This window comes from Corvus cornix, chromosome 2 (genome assembly GCF_000738735.6).
Source record: "Corvus cornix cornix isolate S_Up_H32 chromosome 2, ASM73873v5, whole genome shotgun sequence".
NCBI lineage: Eukaryota > Metazoa > Chordata > Aves > Passeriformes > Corvidae > Corvus > Corvus cornix.
In genome coordinates, this window is record NC_046333.1 from 40,331,722 (window position 1) to 40,352,549 (window position 20,828).

The window sequence follows — 20,828 nt, forward strand, 5'->3', positions numbered from 1 at the left end:
TCGTTCGTTCCTGCGCGCACCCAGACAGCGTTGGCTTTGGCAAGTTTGCCTGTATGCCGATAGCCACCCAGTGCTGACCCCAGATGAAAGAGCCTTCGAGGGGAGGATGGGGATTCACACCTCTAACTGGACAGGGAGCGATGCAAAACACATGAATAAAACACTGAGGATGCTCTACAATTTGTAAGTAAATGCCTCTGGGGCACAGGCAGCGTCAAGAGCCCTGTCACAGAGGAGGTGGCAGCGCGGCCAGAGAGAGCGAGTGTCTGCGTGAACGCTTCCACCTCTCAGAGCAAACGCAGGATGTGTGCCAGGATAGACTCTTTGTGGCACAGGATCATTTGTACAGCTGCAATTAATGAACACAGCCTTAAGGACCAAATGAAAGAGACGTCCATCATGTTGACATATTTCTGTTATATATATCAATCCTTAATGTTTAAAATAATCAAGAGGTGGGAGAGGGCTTATCCCTAAACTAAACTGAACTAAAACCCTGCTGAAGTCAGGCTGATTAGCTGAGCTAAGACTACAGCTGTGTTTTTTCAGGGCTTGACTGTATTTATTTCCCATCGTACTTGTTTTAAAGATACAACAAAAAAGATTTACATGAATGTAAGAGAGCACTGGGAGAATTTAATTACTCCTATGGCTGCTGAGGCTCTGAGTCAGAGGCCCCAGCACACAGCAGCTGACCAGTCTGGGCTTGGTTCTTCCACTTTCATCTTTGCCTGCCAACACTATTCCAAATAAGCAGGGAGGAGAATGAGGAGAACACGGTCTGTAAGACACCTATAGGGAAGCTTTTATTCTCTTCTTCAGCTCCTTGGTAAGAGACTTAATAGGGTGTATTTCTGCAGATGGATCTTCAACTATTTTCTATCTCAGCAATAATCTTATCTCACATTCTGGGTATACACTGAAACACTGAAACTTTGTGTGGTTGCACAGGCATGTTTCACATTGTTGTCTTATCCCCGAATTAAGAGTAAATTCTTGAAATTATTTAAATCAATGATCAAGAGAGGCACAAATACAAACACACAGCACATGAATTCCTCAGTGACCACAAATTTCCCATAACGTATGTCATCTTAAAAGGCTGCTGGTTACTAGATTTTATGTAGTAGCCAATGTATTGTTCAGGATCATTAGAAAAAATTAACATTATAAAGCACAGCACCCTGTCAGTAAGAGGCAGCATCTTTACCACATTTGGAACTGCCAGTAACCACTGGCTGTGCTGCCCTGAAGTTCACTGTGGGTTCCTCTTTTAAATCATTAAAAGATTGTATAGAAAGGAGGAGAAGCATGGAGAATATCTGGTGTTCAAGAAAACAAAGGTTCAAAAGCTGTATATTTATTGTGACACCCAAGAGCTGCTTGGTTTGCTTCTCTCGTGGCACCCAAGAGGAACTGGAGTGCAGCTCTTCCCACCCAAGGTCTGCACAGGCAGTCGCTGCCTTCCAGTAAGGGTGCATGGCCAGCAACCATAAGGTATCCAACTTTGGGAGCAACAAGGCTCTGTACTTCTTACCTGGTACTGCTTTTCCCTTAGCTCAGCCGGGGAGAAAGGCAGCCTCTTTGATTCCAGTGCTATTTCAATTGGTAAGCCTTAGCAAGGAGAGTTCCTCCCTTCACAGCCTCAGGACTCCATTCCGAACGAATCAGCAGAGCAGGATTGGGAGCTTAATTGGGCAATGCCGTGGTGTTTTCCTCAGGCTGCCTACAGCTTCTCTGGCAGCTGCCCAAGCAGGGCTGGCAGATATGGATCCCCCAGATCCTCCCTCAGAGGGCAGGTCTGGACACCAGATGCTGCACTCCCCAGAGATCCCTGCCCAGAGGGACTGGGGTGCCCTGGAGTGATCATCTCCAACAACCCAGAGGCTGAACACACACCTGCCACCATAGACCAGGCTGCTGGCTCCCTCGCAGCAAAGCTCCCTGTGTTTGCTCCCCAGTGCCACAAGCCGCACTGCGTTTGGGGGTGCGTGCTAGGAGTGCTCAGCAAAGAGACCCCCGGGGCTAATGCAGAGGAAGAACTTCCAGGCTGGATCCTCATCAGGAACAAATCTGGAGTGACTCAGCCTCAAGCCAGCCCCTGTGTGCATACACAGAAAGGGACCTGCAGGGGTCCTGTGAAATTTATAATTAAAACATAAAGTCGTGTAGGATTAAGCTACTTCCAGGCTTAGGCAGCAAGTAGGACAGGTTTTTGTTGAAGGCAGCCTTCAGGCCTCCGTACCCCAAGGGCTGCACCAGCTGTCAACTGGAGGAGCCTGCAGCAGCTCCACTGGGCACTGGCACAGCTGAAGATCAACTATGTGTTTTCAGCAATGCACTTAGCTTGACTGCAGCAATCAGGTCTCAGGTTTCCTCTGCATTCCTTTGACATTATCCCACAACACGCTGTTATTAAACTCCAAGACAGATCATTTGAAATGGTGTTTTTCTTTTTTTCTTTTTTTTAATTTCTGTCCTTCATCAAGATCTGTGAAATGCCATGGATATTGCTGATCGCTGCTAAACCGTTCTTGGGCAAACTTCCAGTGTCAAAGTGAAGCTGATTTCAAGCTCATATTCACTGAAGAACATATGGGAAACATCAGCACTTCAAAATAAGAAATCATGGTATCTTTCTCCATTTTAAACTGAACTCCTAATGTCCTCAAAGTTGTTTAGATTTTGCAACCAAGCCAAGTATTTTAGTTGTCACTCTGCTCCTAAGTGCCACTTGCAGCCATAAATACGGTTCTTCCTCGTTATTAAAGGGCCCTTTGTTTTAAGGAATATTTATATATTAAAGCATTAGGGATTCTTATGAGCCCGTCACAAAATGCAAAGCAACAACCCTACCAGAGGCACAAAACCAAAGTCAGCAAGAAAGTTGCATTTATAACCTTGTTGCTACCATAGAATTGTTATTCATTTTAAACAGATTAGGTAGGGCAAGCCAGGCCTATTTTTTAAGAAATCCTGTTGTTAGACACTAGCTGCCTCAGCTGGCTGGGACAGTTCCCTGAGAGGAGAAACCCAGGCAGGTGACTCTGAAGCAATGATGCCCCATGGTGCTGCCAAACCCCATCAGCACAGGCTGTTCCGCACGCACAAATTCCTTCCTGGCATTAACGCACAGGGGTTTACAACAGAAAGCAAAAATTACATCATTAAGGATTAGCATTCAATGACTTCTCAGGTTTTTATCCATTGGATTTAAGACAGACTGGGTTCTGGATTCTTTCCACATTTATCTTGCCAGAGCTCAGCAAGGCTGGGGATGCTTGGCTGCTGCTGGGCCAGTGTACCAGCAGACAGAAGCACTCACTTTTACAGGGGCTATTGACTGAATTTTAGTAATATTTATCCCTAAAACTTTTGGCACCAGACAAGATATAAATTCCACGATCCTCAGTTGGCGCCTCAAGCTGCCTCAGGAAGCTTGATGTTATTTCCCTTCCAGAGTTACTGTTTGTTTGTATATAAAACAATTATTTGGCTCATACCCATCAGAGTTTACTGAGCTCCTGGCACCATTTCCTTTGTAAGCCTGTTTAAGAGGGGCTTAAGCACTGTATTGGTTTGGCACAGCCTGGTTTTAGGTAGCAGGGGGGCCACAGAGATGGCTCCTGTGAGGAAGCTGCTGGAAGCCTCCCACCATGTCCGGCAGAGCCAATGGCTGGTGGCTCTGAAGATGGACATGCTGCTGGCCAAAACTGAGCCAATGAGAGAGGTTGGTAACACCTCTGTGATGACATATTTAAGAAGAAAATCAAAGATAGTGGGGCACTATTAATTCCAGCCAGAGAAGAGAAGGTGAGAACATGTGAGGAAACAACATGGCGACACCCAAGTCAGTGGAGAAGGAGGGGCAGGAGGCGCTCCAGGTGCCAGAGCCGAGGTTCCTCTGCAGGCCATGGTGAGGACCACGGTGAAGCAGTTGTCCCCCTGCAGCCCATAGGTCCATGGGGGATGCAGAGATCCACCTGCAGCCCATGGGGGAGGTGCCCGTGCTGGAGCGGGTGGGTGCCTGGAGGAGGCTGTGATCCAGTGGGAGACCCAGTGGAGAGAGAGAGCCCTTCTTCCAGGCTGGAGCAGCCTGTCCTTGGAGGGCTGCACTCCGTGGAAAGAGAGAGCCCCGGCACAGCAGTTTTGGGAGGGCTGTGTGCCTGTGGGAGAGGCTCACGCTGCAGCAGGGGCGGTGGGGCTGCTGCTCCTGAGAGCAGACCCATGCCAGGGAAGTTCAGGAGAACTGTGCCCCGTGGGAGGGACCCACGGCCTCACAGGGGAAGGACTCCTCTCCTGGAGCAGCAGAAGGAAATCTCAGTGATGAACTGACCAAGCCCCCATGCCCTGTCTCCCTGCACTGTTGGTGGGAAAGAGGGAGGAGTGGAGGGGTGGAAGGTGTTCTAAAGGCTTATTTTATTTCTCATTATCCTTCTCTGATTCTGTTAGTAATAAATTCACTTCACAATTTAAGTTGAGCCTGTTTCGCCCTTTAAGTGTTTCTCCTGGTCCTTACCTCAACTCATGAAGCGTTTGTAAATTTTTTTTTTCCCCCCTTTTCCCTGCTCTGCCCAGCTGTGGCAGGGGAGGGTGAGCGAGCGACTCTGGTGGGTGCCTGGTGCTGGGCCAATGTCAAACCACGACAAGCATCCACAGCCACAGGAACCAGCTGAGCAGAGACCTCGGCAAGGTCTATAAATGCTTAAGACTCCCCATGGCTAGTGCTGAAGGGCCGGCGGGCAGTGAAGCCGGGGTCCTGCTGGCAGGGAAGCCTGTCCACCCTACCTGGGAGCCCCATGCTGCTCCTCCCGCATACCGGGCTCTGGGAACATGGCCAGGGCATGGCAGAGCAGCAGGATCATGAGGGCACACTGCTGAGGCTCACAGCCCTGCTCAGCAGAGCTCACATAGCCTGCACTTGGGTGCTCGGTGCAGCAGGAGGGGGAACAGGGCTCGCTCTGTATCTCAAGGCACAGCAAAATGAAACGTTTGAAACACTCATAACGAGGACAACTGGCTTGTTGCGGGGGTGGAAATATGTGCTATTGAAACTGCTCCAGTACTGATGTTCAGCTTAAATAAAGATAGAGAGTGGCACTGCAATTCCGATTATGTGCAGGTGATGCGGGTTTAATGGATACAGCATTTCACAGGCGGCGCGCACACTACACATTACTGTGTCATGGTAATTATCCCATTTTCTTTTTAAGCAGCCCATAAAATAGTCACATAAAGTTTGTGTAAATGTCACACAGGAAAGTTAGGACCATTTGCAGCAACCATGCTATATCTGTTCCTCAGCTCCTCCCAGCTGCGGGCTCCTATGGCGCTTGCTATGCCCTGCTCGCTTAGATGTGTCACCTTCTCTGGCTTTGTGAAAAATAAAAAAGAGAATGAGCAGGTGATCAGGAATGACAGGCCTCAATAAAGTTTATAACTAGAGCTTGAAGGTTGCCAATGGCCACAAAGTAGTGAATCATATTAAAGAATCAACCTTTTCTATCCATTAACTAGTTGAAATAAAGTCACCATTTACCACCTGCTTCATACTCTTTTTCTCATCTGGCAACTCGGCTTTTATTTAATCACTTTGATCCAAGTGTGTTTATTGAGGCACTTCAGATAGAACCCCTACCAAAAATGCTCCCCTCAATTTTTGAGCTGGTGTTGGCAATGGTAGCACTGAGTGGAGCTGCTGTGGGGACCCTGTGCAACAGGGGCTGTGCATGTTCCCAGGGCAAGCTCCCACAGCCCATCCCAACAAAGAGCACCAGGAGCTTGCAAGATTACAGAATTAAGGTATTTGTAATCCAGCAGCTATGGAGACAGGGCATGGCACAGACAAACAGGGTGGCAGATTAAGGGCTAAAGTTTTACGGGTAAAGAATTTGGATATGCAGATTCTTGCTATATCCCAGCTCTTCCCTGCCTTTTTTGGGTAGTTTCTGTATTAACTATTTGTTACAGGTTACAGCAGCACAGCACAAAGCAGTTCCCATCCCCTACTGCTGGCAGAACACACTTGAGGCAACGCTGCAGGTTTTTGATCACCATCTGCCTCTTGTGTAAGGGAAACGTAACGGAGTCTTATCAGGACAGAGCTGGTGATGACAGGCGTGCAATTGGTAACGAATGGCCCTGCCCCACGGAGGGACACTCTCAGTAACAATGGGATGGCTGAGTCTGAATGAGTGCCTGGATTAAGGGAACAACAAGAGGTGACTCTCGAGCATGCCAGGGCAACCTCAACCTTCCCTTTTTCTATAGGCCAAAGAATGATACCCCTTCCCCTCTCCTACCCCTCTTCCTCCTTCATCAATGTCCTCTTGATGCGATTCTTCCAAACAGCTTTTGACAAAACAAGAGGAAAAGGTCACAGCAGTTAACGTCCTCCTCAACATGATCCTGTTTGAAGCAATGCACTTTTAGAAAGTCCAAGATTAATTACTTCAACCTCAACTTCCCTAGTTTAAACTCCTGTGTCATGACAAAAAAATATATCTACAGTAGCCATCCTACAATGTGCTTCTTGACTGGCCATGCTTGGCTCAATGAGGACTTGAAGGTCTGACCTCAGAATAAAACATTTAAAACATGTTTACATTGAACATACTGTTTTACTGTGAGTTATTGCTACAACCAATAATACAAAGCATATTTGCCACTAAAAGCCTGAAGACCTCTAAGGTCTTGATAAAGAAATGCTGAGATCCCAGAGGGCTCCTCTGAAGGTCAGCATGACAGAAACAACCAGAGACAAAGGGAGGGAAGACAGCTTGCCTTGACACAGTGTCAAGGCAAGGTCTGGAGAAAAACTCCCTGCCCACCTGCATAGTTCCCTCCTGCAGGTTGTACATTTGCCTATCTAAAATAAAACTACCTTTAGCTAAAATCTGTACCAAGTCCATTGTATCGGCCACTTCCACAGATACCTGCAGTACTGGAGAAAGCAGGGGGATCTGAGTGCCAGAGGCTTGCATCAAACAGGCTCCAGGCACACCAGTTTCCCCTCTAAAACCTGAAAAACACTCTGGAGACTTCTGTCTTGTTCCTTAAATTCCCTCATGACCACAGCTACAGCACATTCCTAAACCATTATATAGGGGACTGTCTCTCTAGGTATCCTTTATGCAGAAGATTATGTTTTGGAGGGAGGAGGATGGATGAAGGAGGAAGGATGAAGGAGGAAGGAGGAAGGAAGGACAAACAGGTTTCTCTTCAGTGTTAACAGTACAGAAAATTTTCTGAAGTTACACATGCCACAATACCAAAATGTGCCCCTTTTACTGAAACCCACAAAGTGTAAGGACTTATTTTGATAAGTATGCTCATCCCTCTCAACACACCTCTGTAGGTGTGCTGGAGTCATCTTCTGACTGCATTAGACTACCCAGTAAGTTCAATTTTACAACAATAAGGTCAGGGTTGTATTTCACCCCCCCTCTTCCTGTCAATTACAATAAAAAGAAGAATAGAAAATGCATTAGTAGGAGAACAATGATGTTAAAAATACATACCAGTATATCCAGGCAGGCTGCTTTGAGTAGAGTTATTTGGTCTGCAATGGTCAAACTTGTAAAGCCTGGCAATCGCTTTGCAAATTCCACTATTTTAATAATGCACTTCGTTGCAAGTTCACTGAATTTGTCCCAAAGCCCAAGGTCCAGTCGAACCCGATGATCTGCGCTGGAGTTCTGGAAAGACAGACAGAAGGCCCCATAAATCAACAACGTCCCTTTCAGTAAATGGTTTTCAAGGGAAGGAAACAACAACCACGTTTTCCTTCCAGAAGTACTTTCTATTAACATTCCAGGCATTTTCTGCAGCTTGCTGTTGGGATGATGCTGGTTTTAAACTTGGATTAATCGCCTGAAAATTCCTTGGATATTTCTCTGTTGCTTATGATTGCAGAGGCCATCTGTACAAGGAATACAAATGAACTTAAACATTTCCAAATGCCACCCTCATTATTCTTCCTTGCCATTATATAATAAGTGCATTGAGAAAGACAATTTACAGTTGTACCCAAGAAAATATAAATGAACAGTGGAACAAGAATATTGGGTCCTCATCTGGAAAAAGCAGCACAGTATTTGGAACATAGTTTCACATTCTTAAGGTCTTAGAAAATTAGTTCTGCTTAATTTCTCTGCTCTGTGGCTCTGCCACAGCTTTCTGAAGCTACAGTCTCCCATGACTTACAGAGCATTTATTTACATGATGTTAAGGAAAACCCCATGAATGCCATGTGCACGTTTAATGGTGCATCCAACATACACCCCACTGCTGGAAGTGTAACAGGGACATACTGGTGGCATATTTCAGAGACTGTTTCCAGTATGTTCACCTACCTCAATAAAAATGTCCATCATTTTCTAGAGTGAATAGGAAACTTCTGTTAAGTTTGTGATCAAACTCACATTTTCATACATTTGGAACAACCACTTAACCCTTGAAAAAGCTGAACATGTCAGCCAAGAATTGTCTGACTCAAAATCTGCTGTGACCCCTTTGATGCCAGCCCACCAACACTGGGTGTCACGAGGAGACCTGGTGAGTCCATTCCAATCCACTCAGGATTCCCGTAGAGTGACAAGAAACAGGTAATGATAGAGCTCTGAAATACCCAACTCCTCTCCTTCTGCCCTCGTATGCAGTGCATTGCCAGCATTTGATCCAATGCTATTTAGGACGCAGCCAGTGTGATGGTGTCCCCTATTTCATAAGCCACCAAGTTTAGTGCGCACTGCAGCTGCCTTCAGCATCTGGGTGATCTCCTCTTCATTGCAGGAGGAATTTTACCTATAAAAATATGCCCAGGCTTTCTCCCCAGCTGCAAAGGAAGCCAACATGATCAGCTGCCTCAGTCTTAGCTGGTTGAAGTTAAAATGTTAAATTAACTTTAAAATTAAAGTTAAATGAGCAGAGTCTCAACCTAAAAGTCTAACAGACATGGCAGATTAAACAGCCATCAAAAAGCATTCAAATTACACAGATCACACTTCCTTGGAGGAAACATTTCCAGTGAGCCTGCCACCACCACTGCTGATGGTGGGGACGTCAACCTCCTTGAAAACCAGTGAAGCCATTATCTTGTCAGCTTTCTTTGGTTCACGGGAAGGACACAGGACTGGAAGAGGTTGGTGAAGGAATGTGGAGTGAGCTCAGCTTGGCTGTGATGCTCTGGACCCCATCCCAGTGCTGCCTTCACAGAACACCACCACCACCATCAGTCATGAAGGGGAAAGTCCTGACAGGTCCCCAGGGCACTGCCAGCCTGACATTCACCCTCACTTGGAACAGGGTGGAGATGTGAGCCAGGAATACTTGCATTAGGCCCTAAGTGCAAAAAATAAATGCTAACCATGCTGAGCAGTCTAAAGGAGTATACATGCTCCTTCCTGCTACCCCACTCTTTAGGAAATAATTAATTAATTTTATCATTTGTATTTGAATTTTTATTCTGGAAACTTCTCCTATTTTGTTTTGGTTTTTTTTTTAATGACAGAGGAAAGATAGAAGAAAATGTCTTTATAATGCTAAACCTAAAGAATTGCCTTCAAAATGGTCCAAAACTAATGGGTTAACAGTCATTGTAATGCCCTTTGAAACATTTCTTTCGGCTACTGGAGTATGCATCCTTCAGATTTATTTTATTTCATCCTCAAGGACCTTGGTGAAATACAGTACATTGGAGGAAAAATAAGATCAAGATGTGCAGTCATTCAGGCTGTAATTAAATTTAATAGGCAGTTTATCCAGTTCATAGAAAGATGGCATAGCAGAGAGCTACACAAAGCAGAGCCTAAAGCAGGAAATCATTTTACAATAGGGTATCCATCTGGAAAAAAAGACGCTGCATGAAACCAGCAAGTGTGAACGAAATCTTCATCAGTATCATATGAGGTTACTTTATCATGCTGCAGTGCCAGCAACGGGAAGTTTGACGTGTCTTCTATTAGGAGTAATGCACAGCCGTCGTAACAAATGTAAATCTAACTCTCTATTATGCAAACTGAAGAGAAGGGGCAGTTAATAAAATACGAAATAACCAGGTGTTTTATTATGCCAGGTGCCAGATCCCTCAGCATTGGAGCTAATGTGGTTTGCACATTATCTTTGAGATGCTACAAATGGAAAGAGTTTTAACATTCTAGCTGTTAATGAATGTTGACACAAGCGTCACAGGAAAAAGAGCTGGATTTTTAGCAGCATTTTTCAGTATCTAAAACCCAAAACTGACTCAGTATCAATGTATACACTGAACAATAAAACATGGGGTTAAAACAATGCACAATAGAAACAGAAACTCTGATTAAATTTGCCTGGAGATCTCCTCTACCCATGCTGTGAAAAAGATGCAGACGCTATGACTTTTCCTGAATATTTTACTGAAGAGGGTTTTTGGGTGTCTTTTCCAGGAGCAGTCTCGCACGTTTTTCAGGCCTATGCACCAGTGCACATATGGTGGAACAATACTGTAATACACCCTAGTGGCATCTTTATCAGTGGAAAAGCCCAACCTAGCTATGAAATCCAATTAAACAGCCATTTTTGCCACATAAATTGATCCCATTTTTTCCATCATTTTTGTTTTTTCATTGCAGACTGCTCTGTCTCCACATTAACAATACAGGATGAGGTACTCATAGAAACACACACAGCAGCAGAATCCCTACTGTCTTTAAAATCCACTTTACAAAGGAAACAAGGCTCACAGGGGTACTCTGCCCTAATCAGGAACACTTGTGATGCCTCTTTAGTAAAAGGAGAAATGCACTCCAGCCCTGGCGAGTTCACCGAGGACCACGGCATATGTCCCTGCTCAGTCCCAGTATCAGGAGATACATACATACATACATACATACATACATACATATATATATTCCTCTGCAATGGCACAGAACAATAGCTGTATAACTTCTAAGCCCAGCACTTACAAAGAACAATATGCTGCCAAGATGTGGAACCTCTTCACTTCCAGCCAGCCAAGAGAAACCCAGCAGAATCTGCAGCAAGGGTCGGCAGAGCCAAAATTGTTTTCTGTCTTATCCTTCCTTTATCACAAGGCTGATGTAACACAGCTGTAGACTTACAAATAATACCACTCTCAAGGGACAAGCAGTATAGTTACACTCAATTATACTATAAAGTATGACATCTCCAGAGAAATTACTCAGGCACTCTCTCTTACCTAGATGACAGTAATAAAACAGATCTGTTTATGATGGAGTTTTGGAATCCATTACATATAAACAGCTTGCTGATTCTCATCATTGGAAGACCTGTACTTGTCACTGCCCACCAAATGCAACTGTTAAGTCAAATGACCCAGGGAATTTAATACAAGTGCTGTTCTCCCATTATTTTAAGTAGACTTCTATTAACTATGCAAAGTATGGGACCACTTTTTCTTTTTAAAGAGCAGATGGCTATAAAAAAACATAATTGAAAAATGCTTCTCCAAAACCATTTTTACCAGGTAAAAACACAATGGGGGAGTGGGGGTGAAATCACCATGTAACCTTTCCCTCTGGGAAATGCAGGCTGCAGTGCTCAAGAGGGAGAGAAGCCAGATACACAAGCCAAATGCCTGAACAGATTTTTTTTTTTTATTATATCTCTGTAATGACTTTTTTACTTTACACTCTTATACTTAAAATTCTTTGCTCGTTTTAGCAACAAATGAAATCTTCTTTTAAAACAGTTTGAATGATCACGTAACCAAAGGCACTCAGGGGCTGCTCTTGCAGAATGCTTTCTTCCAGCCACCATCGCTGCCAGTACAAAGGGGAAGGCTCACAAAATTCAAGGCAATCCATATTGGTTAAAAACACTCACTTCTCACCCCTCACTAGAGAATTAAATTAGAAATTCTAAGGTTATAAAAGCAGTCTGTGTGCTCTGTAGTGTGAGCACGTCATGCTTCATGATTGAGAGCACACAGAACCACACATAAAAGCAGGACTGGGGGCAGTCTTCTACCTGTACTAGATTGTTACTATCAAGAAAAGCAGAGTAGCAGAGGTGTCTAGCTCCCCTTGGACTCAGCACTTAGAAAAAGGGCTGTCTGCTCCTTTGTTTTTTGATTTCTGGTCTCTACTTCAAGTGTCCCAGACTGCTGCCGGAGCCCTGCCGTTCAATCAGCAGCTGGTGGTGGTGTCCAAGCACTGGAGCTGTGCTCCTGTGACCAGCACACACAGCTCCCACATCCCAGATCCTCCTGTATCCTCAGCGCTGCAGAAAGGCTTCTCCCCTGCCCCTGGGCTGACGGGTGGCTAGAGGGGAAGATGACCCTTACTCCAGCTCCAGTGCTACTCTGTCCTTCCCACATAAGCTTTTGACACTGAAGTCCTACATAAAATGCTGGAGTGGCTGCCAGACCTTACCTAGATGAGAGATTTAAACACTGCATTTCACACACAGACTATGAGAATGCAGTTAAGAAGACAGTATTTAGCACCACTGCTATTAGTTTTGACTCAGCATTCGAAGGAAGCTGCATCAGTCTCAAAGATTCAAGGTAAGCCAAAAGTAACTCTTTCAGTATAATTTTGTTATTGCAGCTTGTACGTTACCAAGCCATGACAAAACAGGAGGGAGCTCAGCCCCATGCAGCAGTCCACCACTGTGGACTTCCAACAGACCACTGCTAAAAGCAAAATATCTCCTGCCCTGAGATATGAATGCCCCATTCGGCCTGAGATACAAATGACCAATATCCAGCCCCAGAGAGAGTGTGGTCAGGTCATGGCTGCTCGTGCTCCTTAGACAGACAAGATTCATCTGTTCATTACTGACATCCAAGTGGTCTCAATAAGAGCTCTGAAATTCCAACAGGAACATAAACTCGCCATGGGCTTCAGATGGAACCTAAGGACGAAGACATCAGCAGTGGGTGTGATATGCAACAAGACCCTCTCCAATTTCATCCACTTGTATCATTTCAAGAGCTAAAATATTAATGATACTTCAGCATCCAATACCTAATGCAAGTGTAGAGGTGCCAAGGTTTATCTTTCAGCCCTCCAGGATCTCTGGCAATTACCAGGATGCAGTACCATCCCACCAGCTGCAACGCACTCTGCTAACTCCGAGGTAACGTGGAAATACATACCAACATGTTCCTCTGGGAAGGACCAGAGAAGCATGTGGAGGACAGGCTCCTTCCCCAGTACTAACCAATCTACATGGTTAGTAGATCTACATCAGAATTAAATGTGAAAAGTGTTTGTGAAAATACTTTCAGTGACATGAAAAACATACCTTCTTCTATCATCACACCATATGCGTTTGCTTTTCTTGCACTTAAATACCAAGACTTACACTTAGACCTCAGTTTTGAGCCTTGCCCTTTGCTTTTTAAATAGATTAAAATGCCATAAAACAGCACCCTGATTGCTAGAACAGTGCATATTGATGGCACACAGGAATTTGCCTACATCACTCTGAGAAATTTAATGTTTCAATAGCAGAAAATTTACTCAAAACAGAGAGCAATCCAGTGACAGAAGTATTTCATCTGGCCTCTGGGGATTGCATCCCAGATCTTCATCTGGGGCTGGAGGGCAAGCACTATGGAGGCAGCTGTCTCCTCAGCCCAGCCATGTCACTCCTGAACTCCTGCTCTCAGCAATGAGAGCACATGCTTGACTACCTCAGGATGTTTTGTGTGTCTCCCTCTGAAACAGCCAGTGCTGCTGCAACCAACAGCAAGCCCAGACCCAGCAAAGTCATTCCTCCATTGACAATGCTCTAAACATTACCTAAGTTATTTTTTTGTCATCTCTTTTATTACTGGATTTGCAAACTTGACATTGAATTTTCTTTAATCAATTAGTATCACTGAGCTTCCCTGTATTTAGCAACATATATATGTATAGAAGAAAAATTATTTCCCTGACTCATCTCTGGAGAAGTTCCCATAGTACTGAGCTTCTTGATGGGGGGGCTGATTTTTCATTTCTAAAAGCTGCAGAAGTTTTTGCTGGTATGTGGTATTTTGGTAGACTGGGAAAGGATGTGTAATTTTTGGGGTTGTCATGTGCAGAGCCAGGAGTCGAACTCAATAATCCTTGTGGGTCCCTTCCAACTCAGGATATTCTATGATTCTAGAAATAAATGGCAAATGAGCCTTTTGGAAACTGTTTTACTTAAACATTTCATATTTTCCTTGACCTTGGTAGCTTTGGGACTATCACCAGTAATCCAGCAGCATTTAAGAACTCCCTACACCTGCAAAGTTGTAATCCGCTGACGCACGAGCAGAGATCACATCTTTGGAAGCCAACAAATTTCTAATGAATGATGGAATGTAACTGACTCATGGTCTCAGAGCTGGTCGTTTGGCCGGATTAATCCTACAGACGTCTCTCGTGATGCCGCTAAGTAGCGCTCACGTCTAAGTGCAATTTCTCTCCCCAGCAGGCAGCGTTCGCACGCACACCTCTGCTTTTCCCTGGCTAAGGAGGTGCAAAGAGTGCATCTACTGCTCCATCTATTTAAAATGTCCAGAGCCTCCAAAATTCACATCATCCAAGCATATCCAGAACACTATGTGCCTCAAACCATACTAACCGTAGTGTATTTTCCCAGCTGGCAGAGAGAGGGGAAGGTTTCCTGGTGAGCTTTTCGGATCTTCTCAGTGAGATCATCTAACTCTGCTGTCATTTCATAGTTTTCTGTGGACTCCTGCTTTGAAGGTTCCTTCTTCTTTTTGTTCCTATCATTTCTGACAGCTGTAAGAAAAGCAGAGATACCGATCACATGGGGTTATTCAGATCAACCTATGTTGCTTCTGCTGCTCTATTTTTAAAAATGCTGTTACTTTAAACATACATTATTTTAGGTGAATATAAAAATGTTATATGCACAGAGAACAATACTTCCAGCTTACTTATTTAAAAATAATTTAAGAACTAAATGTAATGAGCAGTGATGAAACCAAACTTCCACAGGGGTTTGTTGTGGGTGTGCTATCACACTCCCATAGTATGTGCCTTCCAGGAAAGTCTACCACAACTTCATATGCACAGTGTCTTAGTAATTTTGTGCGGTGGGATTTTTTCACTGTAGCACTACAGCTGTGCATGGTAGATGGTGAAGTCCTCTACGGTGACGCAGTTGCTATTTTATTGGATGTGAACAACACTAAAAAAAGACAGCAACTGTCTTTCTTCTTAAGTACCTCAGCATGGAAGATAACACAGCCCCATACTAACACAAACTCCACCAAACAAAAGTTATTTAAAAGGAAAGTTAAATGTGAAAACAGTAAAAGAAAGAAGATGAAACACATAAACCCCAAGTTCTGAAGATCAAAGGAGAAGCACAAACACTTGAAAGAGTAAAAATGGCAGTGAAGCTATCTAAAGTTGCTTGCCATCTGCTTCTGCACTCAGATCAGCCTTCTACCTTCCCCCGGCCGTGGGGGATTACTGGAAATATGCATCGTGCGCACTCATGCTGTAATTGATTTCCCACATATTTGTGTTCTGTAATAAAATATGACAGCTGCTCCATCACCATGCTGCTCTTTGTTCTTTTAATGAAAATAGCTTAATTTTACAAAACGTGCCCAGGAGATAAGTCCATGTCCACAGTATTGCCAGTAATTGTGAATTTTATCAAGAGGCTTGCTGTTAGCTAAAGCTAACGTCTTAAGTGTAACCAGATGCATAAGGCTTTACAACAAAGCCAAGCAAAATCAATCCCTCTCCCCAAAGACTCCATGTCAATATTAAACACCCTGAAGACTAAATGTTACTGGATAAATAAAACCAATCCTAACATTGTTAGTATTCAAAACCTCACGATATTTAAAACAAGGTCCTAAACTTGCAGGGTGCGGCTGGTGGGTTTGGCACATGTGAGCATGGCCAGGGATTTTGGATGGCCAAAGATCTGCTGATTCTTATTTGTACTGTCCTGCCCCACAAAGTGCATCTATCCATGCCGTAGGGAGGGAAGCACAGAGCCACCTCCATGCCAGCTCTTTTTCCCTGTGGGTTCCCCAGGCCCATCTCCACATTTTCTGTGGTTGCTTCCTACATGCCAGTGAACCACAAATAATCACAAAGAGCAGAAAAAATAGTGAGCTGGGAAAGCATCAGTGTCAGGGGCATCTACAGAAATAACATATTGTGTGTAATAGAAAACGAGTAGAGATGTGGGGAATATTGTTTCTCCTTCACGAGGCCGTTAGGCACATAGTCCATGCAATGTATGGCTCTGGTTTTCTCACTAAAGGTCTGACTTTGCAACTGAGAGAACTCTGACACCAATCATTCACATTTTAAGCATGAACTTGACTTAACTGTGTGACAGACCCGCACTGAAGTCAGTCATATGCTTGGCTGGATCAGGGCTGGGATGCTGAGCCCCCCACTGGATTAAAGCCTAACCTTGAACACCATCAATTTTGCTGTTTGGAGAACACAGACTCAAAGGAGGCCAGCAAGAGTGGACCAGAAAGGTTATTCCTTGAAAAAGGTACAATGCTACCAGTGTAGTCAGATTTAGGGGGATAGACTGGATCACCCCACTTCCTTTTACGAGTTTTCCCTTCAAGCAAATGCTGTGATTTTGTTTGCTGGACCCCAGGGCAGAGCACAAGTGCCACGTTTGGCACTGAAAAAACATCCAGGACCCAGAGGTACATCTTGAGTGCTGCCAACTGCCACTGCACTTCAGAAATAAATCCTAATCACTGCTGTACTTGGGAGATAAAAGAGTTCCCTAGAAAATTCTCAAAACTCCTATACAACCACAAAGAGCAATAAACCTTTGTCACAAAGCCCCACTTACTTATAGCTCTACAAGCTGATTGACTAATTTGCCAAGCAGGCAGCCTCAGCAACTACTTCCCTCCACAGCTTTGAACTCCTTGTGGAAGATGAACACATTATTTAGACCAGGCTTCAAAGCAGGTGCCAAGGGCTCCCAGAGACCAGGAGATAACTCTGGCAGGAACCCTGCCATGCTCCTTTGCTACCCCAGTACTGCTCCTTCTGCAGCTGTATCTGAAGTCCCTTTCCTTCCAAAGGCCACCACAGGGACAGCTGCTGATCAACTCTCACCACCAAATTGGCCCAGCTCTTTCCTCTTTGTTTTTTGGTGCAAATCAAAGGGGAGAAAGGGGAGAAGTAACGTATCCTGAAAACTAAAAAAAGTTTTTGTTCCTCATTACCTTTCTTGTATGATTCTGATAGCTTTTATAATAATGATAAACCAGAATAATATATATATTTTCTTGCTTTATTCATTAAGGCTGCATCAGACATGTCAGTGTTTCTATATTCTCTGTAAGATAATGGATTAAAGCGCTGACGTATAACACCCAAGCTCCAAAAATATAAAGCATTTCAATAACACTGAACTATTGGGCAGATTTAACTACAGCTATAATTCAACATGCAAAAAAAGAAGAGAGAGAAAAAGAGCGTAAGACAACACTATGTTTAAAAGAGTTAAATAAAAACATATAAACACACATTTACGCAGTAAATTTAAAAACCATCACTGGTCTGGAAACAGGAACTGTCACACCGCATGTGGGAAGGGTTTTGGATTACAGCTTATGCTTATATTACATAAATCACACCTTTTGGTATCTTGATCTTTACATGCATACGATCACATCAATCCCCAATGCAATTCCACTGCCTTTTAATGATGATATGCCAGTGATGAATCTGTGTCACAGTTAATGCTGCCGTAGAAAACTCAGGTTATGAATTTCATTACTTGTGCACTAAATTCTGACTTGATGGCTGCATTAATTAGGAGCGCCCAAGAGGGGACAGTATGGAAGCTTTCTTGCCCTATAAGAACTCCTGGAAGTTAAAAAAACCTTAAAGAAAAATAAATAAGGTGGTGGTGTGTGGAAAGAGACTGCAAAAAGGTGTATCTTGATACGTGAGGAAGCCAGGTCTTGGCGCGTCTCAGAAGGCTGAGCGACACACGCCCACACCTGTGCACGTCTGCTTCAATCCATCTTCCTGTGACAGCTTCCCTGTCCCCTTGACATACACGCCAGGACTTGTGCTCCCACACCCAGAAACCTCCAGGCATCCACAGCAGGGTTTGCAAGCTGGCAAAGGTACTTTCTGTTGCCTTAAGAACCAGCCCCTACCTTCAAATGTTCAGCCTCCTCCCTGATGGCAGAGGGGCAGAACATCATCTCTTGTCCTGTTCAGTCTGTTCTCCTCACCCCAGGTTTGCCACTGTTTTTTCCTTAGCCTCAGATACACTTTCCCTCTTCTACTTGAAGAGATGGACAGGGCACAAAAGTTGCATGAGGGTCAGATATATTTTTCAAGGAAAGCAGGGTCTGCTGTAGATGGAACTAAGTATAGGGAAGACACAAACATCTTCTCTTGGAGAACCCCAGTGCTCTCATTTAATAACCATGCAGCAATTCTCCTGCCTGAGTGGGGTCATTTCAAGCATGTCCTAAAGCAGGGAATCATCCAGTCTTAAACATGAGCCCCTCAGGTCCACCAAACTTAGCCACTGCTTGGCCTAAGAACAGTCTGGGATCCAGCCCATGAGACTTAGTTTCAAGACAATCAGGTAAAATCATTGAATAGTGACTATTTGTACATCCCTTCGTCAAAGGTGGCACAAACATGTCCAAAGGAGAAGAACTTGGCACTCTCAATGCAATTTTTCCTATTACTTGCACAACCTGTGCTTCTCCAGATATCTAGAAAATACACAGACAGCTCCTTTCATGTATTATAATGCTTAATCAGCTTAAATTCACAATTTGAAATGCTATCACTGCAGTTTTGTCTCTCGGAGATCCCCGTGACCTTTGAAGAGCTCTGTGTACTAGTTAGCTGGTTTTGTTCCTGTAGCAACAACTACTAGTGCTTCCAGTCAGTTCGCATTCCTGTAAAACCACACTTCTCTTGTCCCCAAATATTTTGGAAGTTACTCGTTAAGCTAACAAACCTCAAAAGCACCATAAAGCACACAGAGCAAGTCAGTAATTGCACAGCGCTGGGCACAAGGTCAGTTTGCAAAAAGACTCCTTTTGTTTGTAAAACCCAATAAGAAGAGAAGTGGGAGGTGAACTGAGGTAGGAACACTGCAGACCTGCCAGTTCTTCCTTCTGGGCAGAGGCTTGCTGTCCCCGCCTGTCCTCCTGCTCCTTGGGAAGCCACCTGTCCCTGTGTGAACGCCAGGTAGCCTGGGCAGGCTGATGGTGCCACATGCGGCCGTGGGGCTGACGCTCAGCACTGCAGCCGGGAAATCCAGGAGCACCAAGATGTTTGTTAGGGTGGAAACCCACAAACCTTGCACAGCTCCTCCACACTCTTGCTTCTCCAACTCCAGAGGCAGCTCCTAAAACATTTCTAATTCCGGTAGAAGTTAGCAGCTGTGGACAATTTCAGTCAAGCATGCAAAACGCTTACCTACTGCCAGTGCCAGGTCTGCTCCATCAGGTTAAATGCCCAACATATACCACGCAGTACTCGTCAACAAACTGTGCTAATGGTATGGAATGGCAGTCCATAAGGATGTCTTTCCCAACAGCCACATTGGAAAATCTCAAACCAAGGGAGACTTAGCAACCCTGATGCTGCTGCTGCTGCTGAGCTAGGCTCTCTGACCCAATGGTCAAAAGCAGCACCCAGCTGTGCATCCCAGGCAGCTCCCAAGCCCGGGAACTGGTAGAAGAAAGCACAGAGATGAGGGAACTCAAGGAGGTTGAGTTTCCCGTCTCCAACATAAGTAAAGGAACAAAATAATCCTCTCGAAAGCAGCACAATCACACTTGACAAACTGACGAGCCATCAGCTCAGGATGGTGAGACTCCTGTTCATGTTAACAGCAGTGCAATTGCAAGCCAAACATACTAAAATATGCAGAACACCAGGTAGTTATAAATAGATTGGTTTCCTAGGTCGTGATTTCCAGATGAAATAATGTTTTCTTTTAGGCAAAACAGCTCAGTCTTAAAAAAAGCCAGGAAACTATTTTAAAACAAATTTCCATGCCGAAACTTGGCTTTGACATATGGAGAATGATGAGAGACAAAGCCCATTTCAAACACAAACCTCTCATTTCTAATGGACAAAGCCAATAACAAGTACACAATTGTGTAAGGGGCTTACACAACCAAAACACATTGAAACCTGCATGTTTTGTGGCTGATTCTGAGAAATCAACCATGTCAGCTGTTGGATAACAATCGCCAGAAGAAAACATCTCAAATTAAGTGAGATAGTATCTCTCTACAGACACATATCAAAATTAACAGGGAGCACAGAGAAACGATCATGGTAGACATTTCATAAGCACCTGGCACGCTATCATTTTTCCCCAGGCACAGAGCAAGCACATATATTACAGAATTCAAGCCCGCCCTGGGTTTCCTATTGAGAAATAACATTCAGCTATGGCAAACCCGCCCCGGCCAACACGCCAGAAACCTCAGTTCAACCACAGGGGAACACACCACAGATCCAGAGGACATCGTCCTGTTGCCTGCCTTCACGTACACTGGCCCTTCCAGCCACTTGTGGTATTTTTTCTTTTTTTTGAGGAAGGTGAATCTGAACTCTGCCTTGCAGCTTTGTATTATTCATTACATAATTGCTATGTTTTATTAGAAATATGATCTATTATAACCTTGAATATGGTAACTTAAATGACATTGAAAATTAGATTATTCTGATTATTAGAGAAGTGAGAAAGGTACTAAACATTTGTAAGGCTGATAATCAATCAGTGTATCCATGTGAGTGCAATAAAAATCAATCAGGAGCTAGTGCGTTTAAATCTAATTTTTTAAGCATGACATTTTCTTCTGAGTT

At 44.2% G+C, this 20,828-nt stretch overlaps 1 protein-coding gene across 12 annotated transcripts in view; it reads right to left on the minus strand.

Annotated features, from left to right (window-relative positions):
* Positions 1-20,828, minus strand: part of RARB (retinoic acid receptor beta) — a 323,955-nt gene that overhangs the window by 7,357 nt on the left and 295,770 nt on the right. For all 12 annotated transcript variants that reach the window (XM_039548240.1, XM_039548239.1, XM_039548244.1 and 9 more), the window contains 2 exons: positions 14,581-14,741; positions 7,521-7,697 (listed from right to left, as the gene is read on the minus strand). In XM_039548240.1, coding sequence (XP_039404174.1) covers positions 7,521-7,697; positions 14,581-14,741 — 338 coding nt within the window. The remainder of the gene's footprint in view (positions 1-7,520; positions 7,698-14,580; positions 14,742-20,828) is intronic.